Source organism: Mya arenaria, chromosome 16 (assembly GCF_026914265.1).
Source record: "Mya arenaria isolate MELC-2E11 chromosome 16, ASM2691426v1".
NCBI classification, from domain to species: Eukaryota; Metazoa; Mollusca; class Bivalvia; order Myida; family Myidae; genus Mya; species Mya arenaria.
In genome coordinates, this window is record NC_069137.1 from 11,549,784 (window position 1) to 11,565,034 (window position 15,251).

Below are 15,251 nucleotides of genomic sequence, written 5' to 3' on the forward strand. Positions count from 1 at the left end.
AAAACGTTTTGAAATAGGAAATATTTTTAAGCCGCGCGTTGCGCTAGGGCGTGAGGCCGCTTTCTTCACGCCGCTAGCCCGATATGCCGATAGGCCGGTAACTTCACGCCGCTAGCCCGATATGCCGATAGGCCGGTAACTTCACGCCGCTAGCCCGATATGCCGATAGGCCGGTAACTTCACGCCGCTAGCCCGATATGCCGAAAGGCCGGTAACTTCACGCCGCTAGCCCGATATGCCGATAGGCCGGTAACTTCACGCCGCTAGCCCGATATGCCGATAGGCCGGTAACTTCACGTACAAGCCAGCTTTGATGTTTCACACAACATGTTCATTTCAGAGTTTGGTCAGAGATTTGATATGTATTTCCCAGCCTACAGTAAGTTGAATTATTATTATTATTATTATTATTATTATTATTATTATTATTATTATTATTATTATTATTATTATCATTATTATTATTATTATTATTATTATTATTATTATTATTATTATTATTATTATTATAATAATAATAATAATTATTATTATTATTATTATTATTATTATAGTCATTTTTATTATTTATTTATTTATTATTTATTTATTTATTATTATTATTATTATTATTATTATTTTTTTTTTTTTTTTTTTTTTTAATATCATCCAATTTTCCGTACATTTCTGGAGCATCGGAAGTAGATTCTAATTCTATCCCTGTGCTAATTTTTATGAAGGGTTTTCAAATTTCATCTTTTATGTTTAAATGCTAAGACCGCTGTTTGCAGACTACTAAAGCAAGATTATAAAGGAACACATATTTAAATCACGTGATACAAAGGAAAACGGCTACAAAACAACAACAAAAAACGTGCATTTTATTGCATTTTGCACCAGTTAAATACAATCCAGAAAGTTTACGATTTATCAACCAATTGTTTCAAAATGTTAATTTCAGTTTCAGAGCAATAATTATTGTCGTTTGTTTGTCGCCATTTTTAACAATTTAGTATTCAAATCTCAAATAAACATATGTTTACATTGCATAATGTATGACCGATATAAGCATGAATACATACATGTACTTGTACTGTATTGGTCACTTGATGAAGTAAAGTGTAAACGAGGCGTGTGAATACGAACAGATCACTTGAGTGTCACTGCCCTTGTACCACTTCAAGTGATCACTAGAGTGCCTCTTACGTGAATGCGGTTGGAATGTGAGTGAGAGTGGATGTTCTAAATCCGGCCCTTACAATATTACTTCGCAGGCACAAACCGAAGATACGGGTGTGGGGTTGCGTTTATTTAAGGACAGATGGACTAGACTCCGTCTAGACTGGTCGACCGGTTCATAAGAAATAATCGAATGTTTTACATATATGCATGACCCACCTAGGTGTGGGAAACTTTTTCTAGATTGGTCGACCGGTGCATGCGAAATAATCGAATATTTTACATATGCATGACCCACCTAGGTGTGGGAAACTTTGTCTAGACTGGTCGACCGGTTCATGCAAAATAAATGAAAATATTATCGTACAGAAAATAAAGTGCGAATATAGGTAGTGTTAGTTTTATCCAAATCTGCTCAATATAAACACATTTATTGAACACAACATTGAATATGTTTTTAAATGAGCAAAACAATAATACAGAATAGCAGTTTGTAAACACCAAGTTAAGTTTTGCGTTTATTGCTTTTATTTCCTCGAGCCTGTCACGGTCAAAGGACGGAAATGCTCATTCATTGTCCGGTGGTTTTACAATGTCATAAAGAATTGACTCACTTTGAAATATGTGATACAATTGAACCGGAAAGAGAACAATTAAAAAAGGCTAGTTCCAGTTTCGGAATCGTATAATGTATCTGGATTTTGTCATATACTAAAAGTTTCATTATTGATTAAACAAAATGGCGCTTTGTTGGAATTTTGCGTGTATTTATCTTTTTTATGCGTTCCACTTTGTCAAAGGTACGATTATATATATATACTTTGGTTCCGACTCACTTTCTCTTCTAAGGGTATTGTATTATTGTGTGCTTCGCATATAATAGAATAAAAGTATTGCTTGTAAATAATTTTCTTTTATTAGATTATCATGGTAATCACTTACACGGGTGAAAACGTATAACACGACAATAAAGTTTCTTAAATAAAGGTGTAAAGTTGATTATAATAATGCTAAAAGGGGACAGAATTCGAGTGTGGTTTGTGATTATCATGCCGGACAAGTGGGTTTACTCCGGTTACTCTCCCACACTATATTGATTATACAATGTATATAAGGGGACAGAATGCGAGTGTGGTGTGTCGTGGTTAGCATGCCGGACAAGTGGGTTTACTCCGGTTACTCTCCCACACTATATTGATTATACAATGTATATAAGGGGACAGAATGCGAGTGTGGTGTGTCGTGGTTAGCAAGCCGGACAAGTGGGTTTACTCCGGTTACTCTCCCACACTAAATTGATTATACAATTTATATAAGGGGACAGAATGCGAGTGTGGTGTGTCGTGGTTAGCAAGCCGGACAAGTGGGTTTACTCCGGTTACTCCCCCACACTAAATTGATTATACAATTTATATAAGGGGACAGAATGCGAATGTGGTGTGTCGTGGTTAGCAAGCCGGACAAGTGGGTTTACTCCGGTTACTCTCCCACACTAAATTGATTATACAATGTATATAAGGGGCCAGAATGCGATTGTGGTGTGTCGTGGTTAGCAAGCCGGACAAGTGGGTTTACTCCGGTTACTCTCCCACACTAAATTGATTATACAATGTATATAAGGGGACAGAATGCGAGTGTGGTGTGTCGTGGTTAGCATGCCGGACAAGTGGGTTTACTCCGGTTACTACCCCACACTAAATTGATTATACAATTTATATAAGGGACCAGTATGCGAGTGTGGTGTGTCGTGGTTAGCAAGCCGGACAAGTGGGTTTACTCCGGTTACTCCCCCACACTATATTGATTATACAATTTATATAAGGGGACAGAATGCGAGTGTGGTGTGTCGTGGCTAGCATGCCGGACAAGTGGGTTTACTCCGGTTACTCCCCCACACTATATTGATTATACAATTTATATAAGGGGCCAGAATGCGAGTGTGGTGTGTCGTGGTTAGCAAGCCGGACAAGTGGGTTTACTCCGGTTACTCTCCCACACTATATTGATTATACAATTTATATAAGGGGACAGAATGCGAATGTGGTGTGTCGTGGTTAGCAAGCCGGACAAGTGGGTTTACTCCGGTTACTCTCCCACACTATATTGATTATACAATTTATATAAGGGGCCAGAATGCGAGTGTGGTGTGTCGTGGTTAGCAAGCCGGACAAGTGGGTTTACTCCGGTTACTCTCCCACACTATATTGATTATACAATTTATATAAGGGGACAGTATGCGAGTGTGGTGTGTCGTGGTTAGCAAGCCGGACAAGTGGGTTTACTCCGGTTACTCCCCCACACTATATTGATTATACAATGTATATAAGGGGCCAGAATGCGAGTGTGGTGTGTCGTGGTTAGCAAGCCGGACAAGTGGGTTTACTCCGGTTACTCCCCCACACTATATTGATTATACAATTTATATAAGGGGACAGAATTCGAGTGTGGTGTGTCGTGGTTAGCAAGCCGGACAAGTGGGTTTACTCCGGTTACTCTCCCACACTATATTGATTATACAATTTATATAAGGGGACAGTATGCGAGTGTGGTGTGTCGTGGTTAGCAAGCCGGACAAGTGGGTTTACTCCGGTTACTCTCCCACACTATATTGATTATACAATTTATATAAGGGGACAGTATGCGAGTGTGGTGTGTCGTGGTTAGCAAGCCGGACAAGTGGGTTTACTCCGGTTACTACCCCACACTAAATTGATTATACAATTTATATAAGGGGACAGAATGCGAGTGTGGTGTGTCGTGGTTAGCATGCCGGACAAGTGGGTTTATTCCGGTTACTCCCCCACACTGTATTGATTATACAATGTATATAAGGGGCCAGAATGCGAGTGTGGTGTGTCGTGGTTAGCAAGCCGGACAAGTGGGTTTACTCCGGTTACTCCCCCACACTATATTGATTATACAATGTATATAAGGGGACAGTATGCGAGTGTGGTGTGTCGTGGTTAGCAAGCCGGACAAGTGGGTTTACTCCGGTTACTCTCCCACACTATATTGATTATACAATTTATATAAGGGGACAGTATGCGAGTGTGGTGTGTCGTGGTTAGCAAGCCGGACAAGTGGGTTTACTCCGGTTACTCTCCCACACTATATTGATTATACAATTTATATAAGGGGACAGTATGCGAGTGTGGTGTGTCGTGGTTAGCAAGCCGGACAAGTGGGTTTACTCCGGTTACTACCCCACACTAAATTGATTATACAATTTATATAAGGGGACAGAATGCGAGTGTGGTGTGTCGTGGTTAGCATGCCGGACAAGTGGGTTTATTCCGGTTACTCCCCCACACTGTATTGATTATACAATGTATATAAGGGGCCAGAATGCGAGTGTGGTGTGTCGTGGTTAGCAAGCCGGACAAGTGGGTTTACTCCGGTTACTCCCCCACACTATATTGATTATACAATGTATATAAGGGGCCAGAATGCGAGTGTGGTGTGTCGTGGTTAGCAAGCCGGACAAGTGGGTTTACTCCGGATACTCCCCCACACTATATTGATTATACAATGTATATAAGGGGCCAGAATGCGAGTGTGGTGTGTCGTGGTTAGCATGCCGGACAAGTGGGTTTACTCCGGTTACTCCCCCACACTATATTGATTATACAATTTATATAAGGGTCCAGAATGCGAGTGTGGTGTGTCGTGGCTAGCATGCCGGACAAGTGGGTTTACTCCGGATACTCCCCCACACTATATTGATTATACAATGTATATAAGGGGCCAGAATGCGAGTGTGGTGTGTCGTGGCTAGCATGCCGGACAAGTGGGTTTACTCCGGTTACTCCCCCACACTATATTGATTATACAATGTATATAAGGGGCCAGAATGCGAGTGTGGTGTGTCGTGGCTAGCATGCCGGACAAGTGGGTTTACTCCGGTTACTCCCCCACACTATATTGATTATACAATGTATATAAGGGTCCAGAATGCGAGTGTGGTGTGTCGTGGCTAGCATGCCGGACAAGTGGGTTTACTCCGGGTACTCCCCCACACTATATTGATTATACAATGTATATAAGGGGCCAGAATGCGAGTGTGGTGTGTCGTGGTTAGCATGCCGGACAAGTGGGTTTACTCCGGTTACTCCCCCACACTATATTGATTATACAATTTATATAAGGGGACAGAATGCGAGTGTGGTGTGTCGTGGTTAGCAAGCCGGACAAGTGGGTTTACTCCGGATACTCTCCCACACTATATTGATTATACAATTTATATAAGGGGACATAATGCGAGTGTGGTGTGTCGTGGTTAGCAAGCCGGACTAGTGGGTTTACTCCGGTTACTCCCCCACACTATATTGATTATACAATGTATATAAGGGGACATAATGCGAGTGTGGTGTGTCGTGGTTAGCAAGCCGGACAAGTGGGTTTACTCCGGTTACTCCCCCACACTATATTGATTATACAATTTATATAAGGGGACAGAATGCGAGTGTGGTGTGTCGTGGTTAGCAAGCCGGACAAGTGGGTTTACTCCGGTTACTCCCCCACACTATATTGATTATACAATGTATATAAGGGTCCAGAATGCGAGTGTGGTGTGTCGTGGTTAGCAAGCCGGACAAGTGGGTTTACTCCGGTTACTCTCCCACACTATATTGATTATACAATTTATATAAGGGGACAGTATGCGAGTGTGGTGTGTCGTGGTTAGCAAGCCGGACAAGTGGGTTTACTCCGGTTACTCTCCCACACTATATTGATTATACAATTTATATAAGGGGACAGAATGCGAGTGTGGTGTGTCGTGGTTAGCAAGCCGGACAAGTGGGTTTACTCCGGTTACTCTCCCACACTATATTGATTATACAATTTATATAAGGGGACAGAATGCGAGTGTGGTGTGTCGTGGTTAGCATGCCGGACAAGTGGGTTTACTCCGGTTACTCTCCCACACTATATTGATTATACAATTTATATAAGGGACCAGTATGCGAGTGTGGTGTGTCGTGGTTAGCAAGCCGGACAAGTGGGTTTACTCCGGTTACTCTCCCACACTATATTGATTATACAATTTATATAAGGGGACAGAATGCGAGTGTGGTGTGTCGTGGTTAGCAAGCCGGACAAGTGGGTTTACTCCGGTTACTCCCACACACTATATTGATTATACAATTCATATAAGGGGACAGAATGCGAGTGTGGTGTGTCGTGGTTAGCAAGCCGGACTAGTGGGTTTACTCCGGTTACTCTCCCACACTATATTGATTATACAATTTATATAAGGGGACAGAATTCGAGTGTGGTGTGTCGTGGCTAGCATGCCGGACAAGTGGGTTTACTCCGGTTACTCCCCCACACTATATTGATTATACAATGTATATAAGGGGCCAGAATGCGAGTGTGGTGTGTCGTGGTTAGCATGCCGGACAAGTGGGTTTACTCCGGTTACTCCCCCACACTATATTGATTATACAATGTATATAAGGGGACAGAATGCGAGTGTGGTGTGTCGTGGTTAGCAAGCCGGACAAGTGGGTTTACTCCGGATACTCTCCCACACTATATTGATTATACAATTTATATAAGGGGACATAATGCGAGTGTGGTGTGTCGTGGTTAGCAAGCCGGACTAGTGGGTTTACTCCGGTTACTCTCCCACACTATATTGATTATACAATTTATATAAGGGGACAGAATTCGAGTGTGGTGTGTCGTGGCTAGCATGCCGGACAAGTGGGTTTACTCCGGTTACTCCCCCACACTAAATTGATTATACAATTTATATAAGGGGCCAGAATGCGAGTGTGGTGTGTCGTGGTTAGCATGCCGGACAAGTGGGTTTACTCCGGTTACTCCCCCACACTATATTGATTATACAATGTATATAAGGGGCCAGAATGCGAGTGTGGTGTGTCGTGGTTAGCATGCCGGACAAGTGGGTTTACTCCGGTTACTCCCCCACACTAAATTGATTATACAATTTATATAAGGGGACAGAATGCGAGTGTGGTGTGTCGTGGTTAGCAAGCCGGACAAGTGGGTTTACTCCGGTTACTCCCCCACACTATATTGATTATACAATTTATATAAGGGGACAGAATGCGAGTGTGGTGTGTCGTGGTTAGCAAGCCGGACAAGTGGGTTTACTCCGGTTACTCTCCCACACTATATTGATTATACAATTTATATAAGGGGACAGAATGCGAGTGTGGTGTGTCGTGGTTAGCAAGCCGGACAAGTGGGTTTACTACGGTTACTCTCCCACACTAAATTGATTATACAATTTATATAAGGGGACAGAATGCGAGTGTGGTGTGTCGTGGTTAGCAAGCCGGACAAGTGGGTTTACTCCGGTTACTCTCCCACACTATATTGATTATACAATTTATATAAGGGGACAGAATTCGAGTGTGGTGTGTCGTGGCTAGCATGCCGGACAAGTGGGTTTACTCCGGTTACTCCCCCACACTATATTGATTATACAATTTATATAAGGGGACAGTATGCGAGTGTGGTGTGTCGTGGTTAGCAAGCCGGACAAGTGGGTTTACTCCGGTTACTCCCCCACACTAAATTGATTATACAATTTATATAAGGGGACAGAATGCGAATGTGGTGTGTCGTGGTTAGCAAGCCGGACAAGTGGGTTTACTCCGGATTTTCCAGTTTCCCAAAACACCACAAAACAACACGCTCGACCAACATCTTGCCAACAAGACTGATTAATATAATTTTGCAGACATTTCTTTCCGAAGCGTTGTAAAAATAAATAAGTTTAAACTAAAGGAGGTCAGCATTAGTTTAAATGAACTATTTATCATCATTTATCACTTACCATGTACTTGGAAACTTAGTATCTTCTATGCTGACTGCCTGTAACAACCATAATGAATACATACTGTTTATTTCGAGACTGTCCATATTTTAAATTAATTTTAAATGTCCATATTGGCATTGAACATGATTTCTTATTCAAAGATCTCTAAAGGCAATTGTATAAAACTTGGTGAGCTTGTCCACAATAGAGTGTCGTTTAGATTTGTCTGAAATGTGTTCATATATGCTGTCCAACATGGGTTGTGGTTAAGTCTGCTGCGGTGACAGTTCGGTGAAAAATGTTTTTCAGGTTTGGAAACACCAAAACCGATCCTAATTGCGACTGAGATAGCTGAAAATAAGACAATCATACTGACTTGTAACATTTACGGGGGTACGGCACGCTCAGTTGGCTGGTACAGGTACGTCTTTATGTTCTTTTTATATCGCTCTCACAACGTAGAGGTGGATACAGCAAGTTTCGATAGAAGGGATGCAATCTGCCACACGCACCACTTCCCCTCCGTACTGATGAAACCTAGGGTGAAAGCCGGCACATGCGGCAGTTCCCCTCCGTACTGATAAAGCTTAGGGTCCAAGCTGGCATGTGCGCCACTTCCCCTCCGTACTGATAAAGCCTAGGGTCCAAGCTGGCACGTGCGCCACTTCCCCTCCATACTGATAAAGCTTAGGGTCCAGACTGGCACGTGCGCCACTTCCCCTCCGTACTGATAAAGCCTAGGGTCCAAGCTGGTTCGTGCGCCACTTCCCCTCCGTACTGATAAAAACATAGGGTGAAAGCTAGCACATGGGGCAGTTCCCCTCCGTACTGATAAATCCTAGGGTCCAAGCTGGCACGTGCGCAACTTCCCCTCCGTACTGATAAATAACATAGGGTGCAAGCTGGCACATGCGGCAGTTCCCCCTCCGTGCTGATAAAGCCTAGGGTCCAAGCTGGCACGTGCGCCACTTCCCCTCCGTACTGATAAAAACATAGGGTGCAAGCTGGCACATGCGGCAGTTCCCCTCCGTACTGATAAATCTTAAGGTGCAAGTTGGCACGTGGGCCACTTTCCCTCCGTACTGATAAAAACATAGGGTGAAAGCTGGCACATGGGACAATTACCCTCCGTTCTGATAAAGCTTAGAGTGCAAGTTGGCACGTGCGCCACTTCCCTTCCGTACTGAAGAACCTAGGGTGCAATCTGCCACGCGCGCCACTTCCCATCCGTACTGAAAAACCTAGGGTGAAAGCTTGAATACGCGCATCTTCCCCTCAGTACCGGAAAAAAACTAGAATGGAATCTGCCACAATCACCACTTCCCCTTCGTATTGAAAAAAAAACTAGGGTGTAATTTTCCACATGCGCCATTTTCATTCAGTCCTGAAAAACCTAAAGTGCAACCTGCCTTACTCGCCGCTTCCCATCCGTTCTGAAAATCTAGGGTGCAATCTGCCACATGCGCCACTTCCCCTCCGTACTGAAACACTAGAATGCAGGCTTGTTCACGCACACACGCGCCACTTCCCCTCCTTACTAAAAAGTAAAAACCTAATGTCAAATCTGCTATGAGCGCCAATTTTCCTCTGTACTGATAACCTATAATGCAACCTGCACATGCCCCACTTCCAATCAGAACTAATAGGATACTTTCTTGCACGGGTCCCAATTTCTATCCGAATCAGAAACCAATGGCGGAACCTGGCACATGCACCCCTTCCCCTCTAAACCGAAAACCTATGGCGCAACCTGGCACATTTGTCCCTTCCCCTCGATCCGAAATCTTCGCGCACAATCTGGCATACGTGTCCCTTCGCCTCGACCCGATATTTAAGGGTGCAGCCTGGCACATGCGTTCCTTCTCATCAAACCCGAAACTCTAGGGCAGAACCTGGCACATGCTACCCTTCTCTTCGACCCGAAATCTACGGGTGAAACCTGGCACATGCATCCCTTCTCACGGAACAGAACACCTAGGGCGCCTTCCCCTCGTAAAGCGAATCCCTTGAGTGCAATCTGACAAATGTGTTTCTTCCCCTCGAAACCAAATCCATAGGGCGCAACCTGGCGCATGCGTCCCTTTCCCTCTTAAACCGAATCCCTAGGGCGCAACCTGGCAAACGCGTCCCTTCCCCTCGAAACTGAATCCCTTGGGTACAACCAGGCAAATGCGTCCCTTCTCCTCAAAACGAAATCCTTAGGGCGCAACCTGGCGCATGCGTCCCTTCCCCTCTGAACCGAATCCCTAGGGCACAACCTGGCAAACGCGTCCCTTCCTATCTGAACCGAATCCCCAGGGCGCAACCTGGCAAACGCGTCCTTTCCCCTCGGAACAGGATCCCTAGGGAGAAACCTGGCACGTGCATACAGCCCCCTCGAAATTGAAGACCTAGTGCGGAACCTGGCAAATGCGTCCCTTCCCCTTGAAACCGTATCTTTAAGGCGCAACCTGATACATATGACTCTTCTCCGGAGCAGAAAAGCTAGGGCATAACCTGGTACATGCAAACTCCCCTTACCCGAAATCATAGGGCTATTCCCTTCCTATCGCACCTGAAATTTTAAATGGTTACCAACAAAAGAAGATTTGATATGATTTTGGATAAAACACATTTTCATCGTTTTCGGAAAAGTCTGTTCACAATATAACTTTGTTTTTGTGACTGAAAAACAAGAACATAATCAACACTGTATTGTGGGTGCTTGATGCTTTATTTTCAAATATTCAATAAGAAATGAAACAATAGGTGATTTAATTTATTTCATGGCTACGAAAATGCAAAAAAAAATCTTAAAATAACGGCAATAACCTCAAAGCTACATATCATTGTTGATGTAGTTCTGACTTTTTTGAAACAAAAACATGCTCATTTCGTATATTAAGATATTTCTGGAAAAAATAGTAAATTATGCTTAAGAAACCACGTTAATATATGCTTAAAAGGAAAGGTACTGCATACTGTAGACACTACTGTACTACATGCTTAAAAATCAGTGACGTTTTCAAGCGTTCATACCGCCAACCTCATTTTATTCAAAATATAAACAAACAACATTTTATCCGTAGGAACCAAGGTCGAATGGTCATCTCTATTGGTTACGTCAACGGCATCTGTAAAACAAGTCCTCCTGAGCTGCCGTTTTCAACGGAGTGTCGGTGTTTGAATATAACCGTGTATACTTGTACTCTGACAGGTATGTTAAATCTAAAATATACATTTTGACAACAGGGTATGTTTTAAGAGGACCTGATTTACAGGATGATATAAAGGGATATATTCGAAAATATTTTTTTCTGGACACACTAGGCCAAGACCCTTGATATTTTGTATGTAGCATCATTAAGTAGTTCTCAAACAAGCTCATTCAAATTATGACCTTCGGGATAAAGCTCGCGCAACCCAGGGTATCACAATTTCCAGCACATGTATATATGAGCAATCTTCTTGTCTCAAACCACAAGCCGCAGACCATTGATAAATGGTTTGAAGATATGATAGATCCCTACCAAGTTCGTTCAAATTATGTCCCCTGGGAAAGAACTGGCCAAGCACTGGGGTTCACAAGTTTCATGAAGACTGATTTAGAGTTTCTTTAAAAATCTTCTTATCTGACACCGTTAGGCTCAAACCATTGATATTTTGTATGTAGCAATATATATTGGTCCAAGTTCAAATTATGAACTTATAAAATAAAATATTCTTGCTTCAAACCACATTGCCAATGTTATATCATATGATGAACCATAACGGAATGCCGTTAGGGCCAACGCCTGTGAATGTGTTGATCTGAAACGCGATACTCGAAAGTACGATGATGAAAACGCGACGTCACGCAACTACGATGGATAAAACGCGACAGTACGATGATAAAAACGCGATAATATGACGGTAATAATGCGATAAACATCATTGTACTACCGCGTTTTCATCATCGTGCTGTTGCGTTTACATCATCGTACTGTCGTGTTTTCATCATCGTGCTGTTCCGTTTACATCATCGTACTGTCGTGTTTTCATCATCGTGCTGTTGCGTTAACTTCATCGTACTGTCGTGTTTTCATCATCGTGTTGTTCCGTTTACATCATCGTACTGTCGTGTTTTCATCATCGTTTTGTTCCGTTTACATCATCGTATTGTCGTGTTTTCATCATCGTGTTGTTCCGTTTACATCATCGTATTGTCGTGTTTTCATCATCGTGATGTTGCGTTTACATCATCGTACTGTCGTGTTTTCATCATCGTTTTGTTCCGTTTACATCATCGTATTGTCGTGTTTTCATCATCGTGTTGTTCCGTTTACATCATCGTATTGTCGTGTTTTCATCATCGTGTTGTTCCGTTTACATCATCGTACTGTCGTGTTTTCATCATCGTGATGTTGCGTTTACATCATCGTACTATCGCGTTTTCATCATCGTTTTGTTCCGTTTACATCATCGTACTATCGCGTTTTCATCATCGTTTTGTTCCGTTTACATCATCGTACTGTCGTGTTTTCATCATCGTGTTGTCCCGTTTACATCATCGTACTGTCGTGTTTCATCATCGTGTTGTTCCGTTTACATCTTCGTACTGTCGTGTTTCATCATCGTGTTGTTCCGTTTACATCATCGTACTGTCGTGTTTTCATCATCGTGTTGTTCCGTTTACATCTTCGTACTGTCGTGTTTCATCATCGTGTTGTTCCGTTTACATCATCGTACTGTCGTGTTTCATCATCGTGTTGTTCCGTTTACATCATCGTACTGTCGTGTTTCATCATCGTGTTGTTCCGTTTACATCTTCGTACTGTCGTGTTTCATCATCGTGTTGTTCCGTTTACATCTTCGTACTGTCGTGTTTCATCATCGTTTTGTTCCGTTTACATCTTCGTACTGTCGTGTTTCATCATCGTGTTGTTCCGTTTACATCTTCGTACTGTCGTGTTTCATCATCGTTTTGTTCCGTTTACATCTTCGTACTGTCGTTGTTTCATCATCGTTTTGTTCCGTTTACATCATCGTACTGTCGTGTTTTCATCATCGTGATGTTGCGTTTACATCATCGTACTATCGCGTTTACATCATCGTACTATCGCGTTTACATCATCGTACTATCGCGTTTACATCATCGTACTATCGCGTTTTCATCATCGTTTTGTTCCGTTTACATCATCGTACTGTCGTGTTTTCATCATCGTGTTGTTCCGTTTACATCATCGTACTGTCGTGTTTTCATCATCGTGTTGTTCCGTTTACATCTTCGTACTGTCGTGTTTCATCATCGTGTTGTTCCGTTTACATCTTCGTACTGTCGTGTTTCATCATCGTTTTGTTCCGTTTACATCTTCGTACTGTCGTGTTTCATCATCGTGTTGTTCCGTTTACATCTTCGTACTGTCGTGTTTCATCATCGTTTTGTTCCGTTTACATCTTCGTACTGTCGTGTTTTCATCATCGTTTTGTTCCGTTTACATCTTCGTATTGTCGTGTTTTCATCATCGTTTTGTTCCGTTTACATCTTCGTATTGTCGTGTTTTCATCATCGTTTTGTTCCGTTTACATCATCGTACTGTCGTGTTTCCATCATCGTGTTGTTCCGTTTACATCATCGTATTGTCGTGTTTTCATCATCGTGTTGTTCCGTTTACATCTTCGTATTGTCGTGTTTTCATCATCGTGTTGTTCCGTTTACATCATCGTATTGTCGTGTTTCATCATCGTGATGTTGCGTTTACATCTTCGTATTGTCGTGTTTTCATCATCGTTTTGTTCCGTTTACATCATCGTATTGTCGTGTTTTCATCATCGTTTTGTTCCGTTTACATCTTCGTATTGTCGTTGTTTCATCATCGTGATGTTGCGTTTACATCTTCGTACTGTCGTGTTTTCATCATCGTTTTGTTCCGTTTACATCATCGTATTGTCGTGTTTTCATCATCGTTTTGTTCCGTTTACATCTTCGTATTGTCGTGTTTTCATCATCGTGATGTTGCGTTTACATCATCGTACTGTCGTGTTTTCATCATCGTTTTGTTCCGTTTACATCATCGTATTGTCGTGTTTTCATCATCGTTTTGTTCCGTTTACATCTTCGTACTATCGTGTTTTCATCATCGTTTTGTTCCGTTTACATCTTCGTACTATCGTGTTTCATCATCGTTTTGTTCCGTTTACATCATCGTATTGTCGTGTTTTCATCATCGTTTTGTTCCGTTTACATCTTCGTATTGTCGTTGTTTCATCATCGTGATGTTGCGTTTACATCTTCGTACTGTCGTGTTTTCATCATCGTTTTGTTCCGTTTACATCATCGTATTGTCGTGTTTCATCATCGTGATGTTGCGTTTACATCTTCGTATTGTCGTGTTTTCATCATCGTTTTGTTCCGTTTACATCATCGTATTGTCGTGTTTTCATCATCGTGTTGTTGCGTTTACATCATCGTATTGTCGTGTTTCATCATCGTGATGTTGCGTTTACATCATCGTATTGTCGTGTTTCATCATCGTGATGTTGCGTTTACATCTTCGTATTGTCGTGTTTTCATCATCGTTTTGTTCCGTTTACATCATCGTATTGTCGTGTTTTCATCATCGTTTTGTTCCGTTTACATCATCGTATTGTCGTGTTTTCATCATCGTGTTGTTGCGTTTACATCATCGTATTGTCGTGTTTCATCATCGTGATGTTGCGTTTACATCATCGTATTGTCGTGTTTCATCATCGTGATGTTGCGTTTACATCTTCGTATTGTCGTGTTTTCATCATCGTTTTGTTCCGTTTACATCTTCGTATTGTCGTGTTTTCATCATCGTTTTGTTCCGTTTACATCATCGTATTGTCGTGTTTTCATCATCGTTTTGTTCCGTTTACATCTTCGTATTGTCGTGTTTTCATCATCGTGTTGTTCCGTTTACATCTTCGTACTGTCGTGTTTTCATCATCGTTTTGTTCCGTTTACATCATCGTACTGTCGTGTTTCATCATCGTGATGTTGCGTTTACATCTTCGTACTGTCGTGTTTTCATCATCGTTTTGTTCCGTTTACATCATCGTATTGTCGTGTTTCATCATCGTGATGTTGCGTTTACATCTTCGTATTGTCGTGTTTTCATCATCGTGTTGTTCCGTTTACATCTTCGTACTGTCGTGTTTTCATCATCGTTTTGTTCCGTTTACATCTTCGTATTGTCGTGTTTCATCATCGTGATGTTGCGTTTACATCTTCGTACTGTCGTGTTTTCATCATCGTTTTGTTCCGTTTACATCATCGTATTGTCGTGTTTCATCATCGTGATGTTGCGTTTACATCTTCGTA

General features: G+C 42.1%; 1 protein-coding gene across 1 annotated transcript in view; it reads left to right on the forward strand.

Moving 5' to 3' along the window:
- The first annotated feature begins 1,829 nt into the window (after positions 1 to 1,829).
- Positions 1,830 to 15,251, forward strand: part of LOC128221398 (uncharacterized) — a 22,698-nt gene continuing 9,276 nt past the window's right edge. The window contains exons 1-3 of the mRNA XM_052930011.1: positions 1,830 to 1,958; positions 8,258 to 8,369; positions 11,017 to 11,144. Coding sequence (XP_052785971.1) covers positions 1,898 to 1,958; positions 8,258 to 8,369; positions 11,017 to 11,144 — 301 coding nt within the window. The 5' untranslated portion in view covers positions 1,830 to 1,897. The remainder of the gene's footprint in view (positions 1,959 to 8,257; positions 8,370 to 11,016; positions 11,145 to 15,251) is intronic.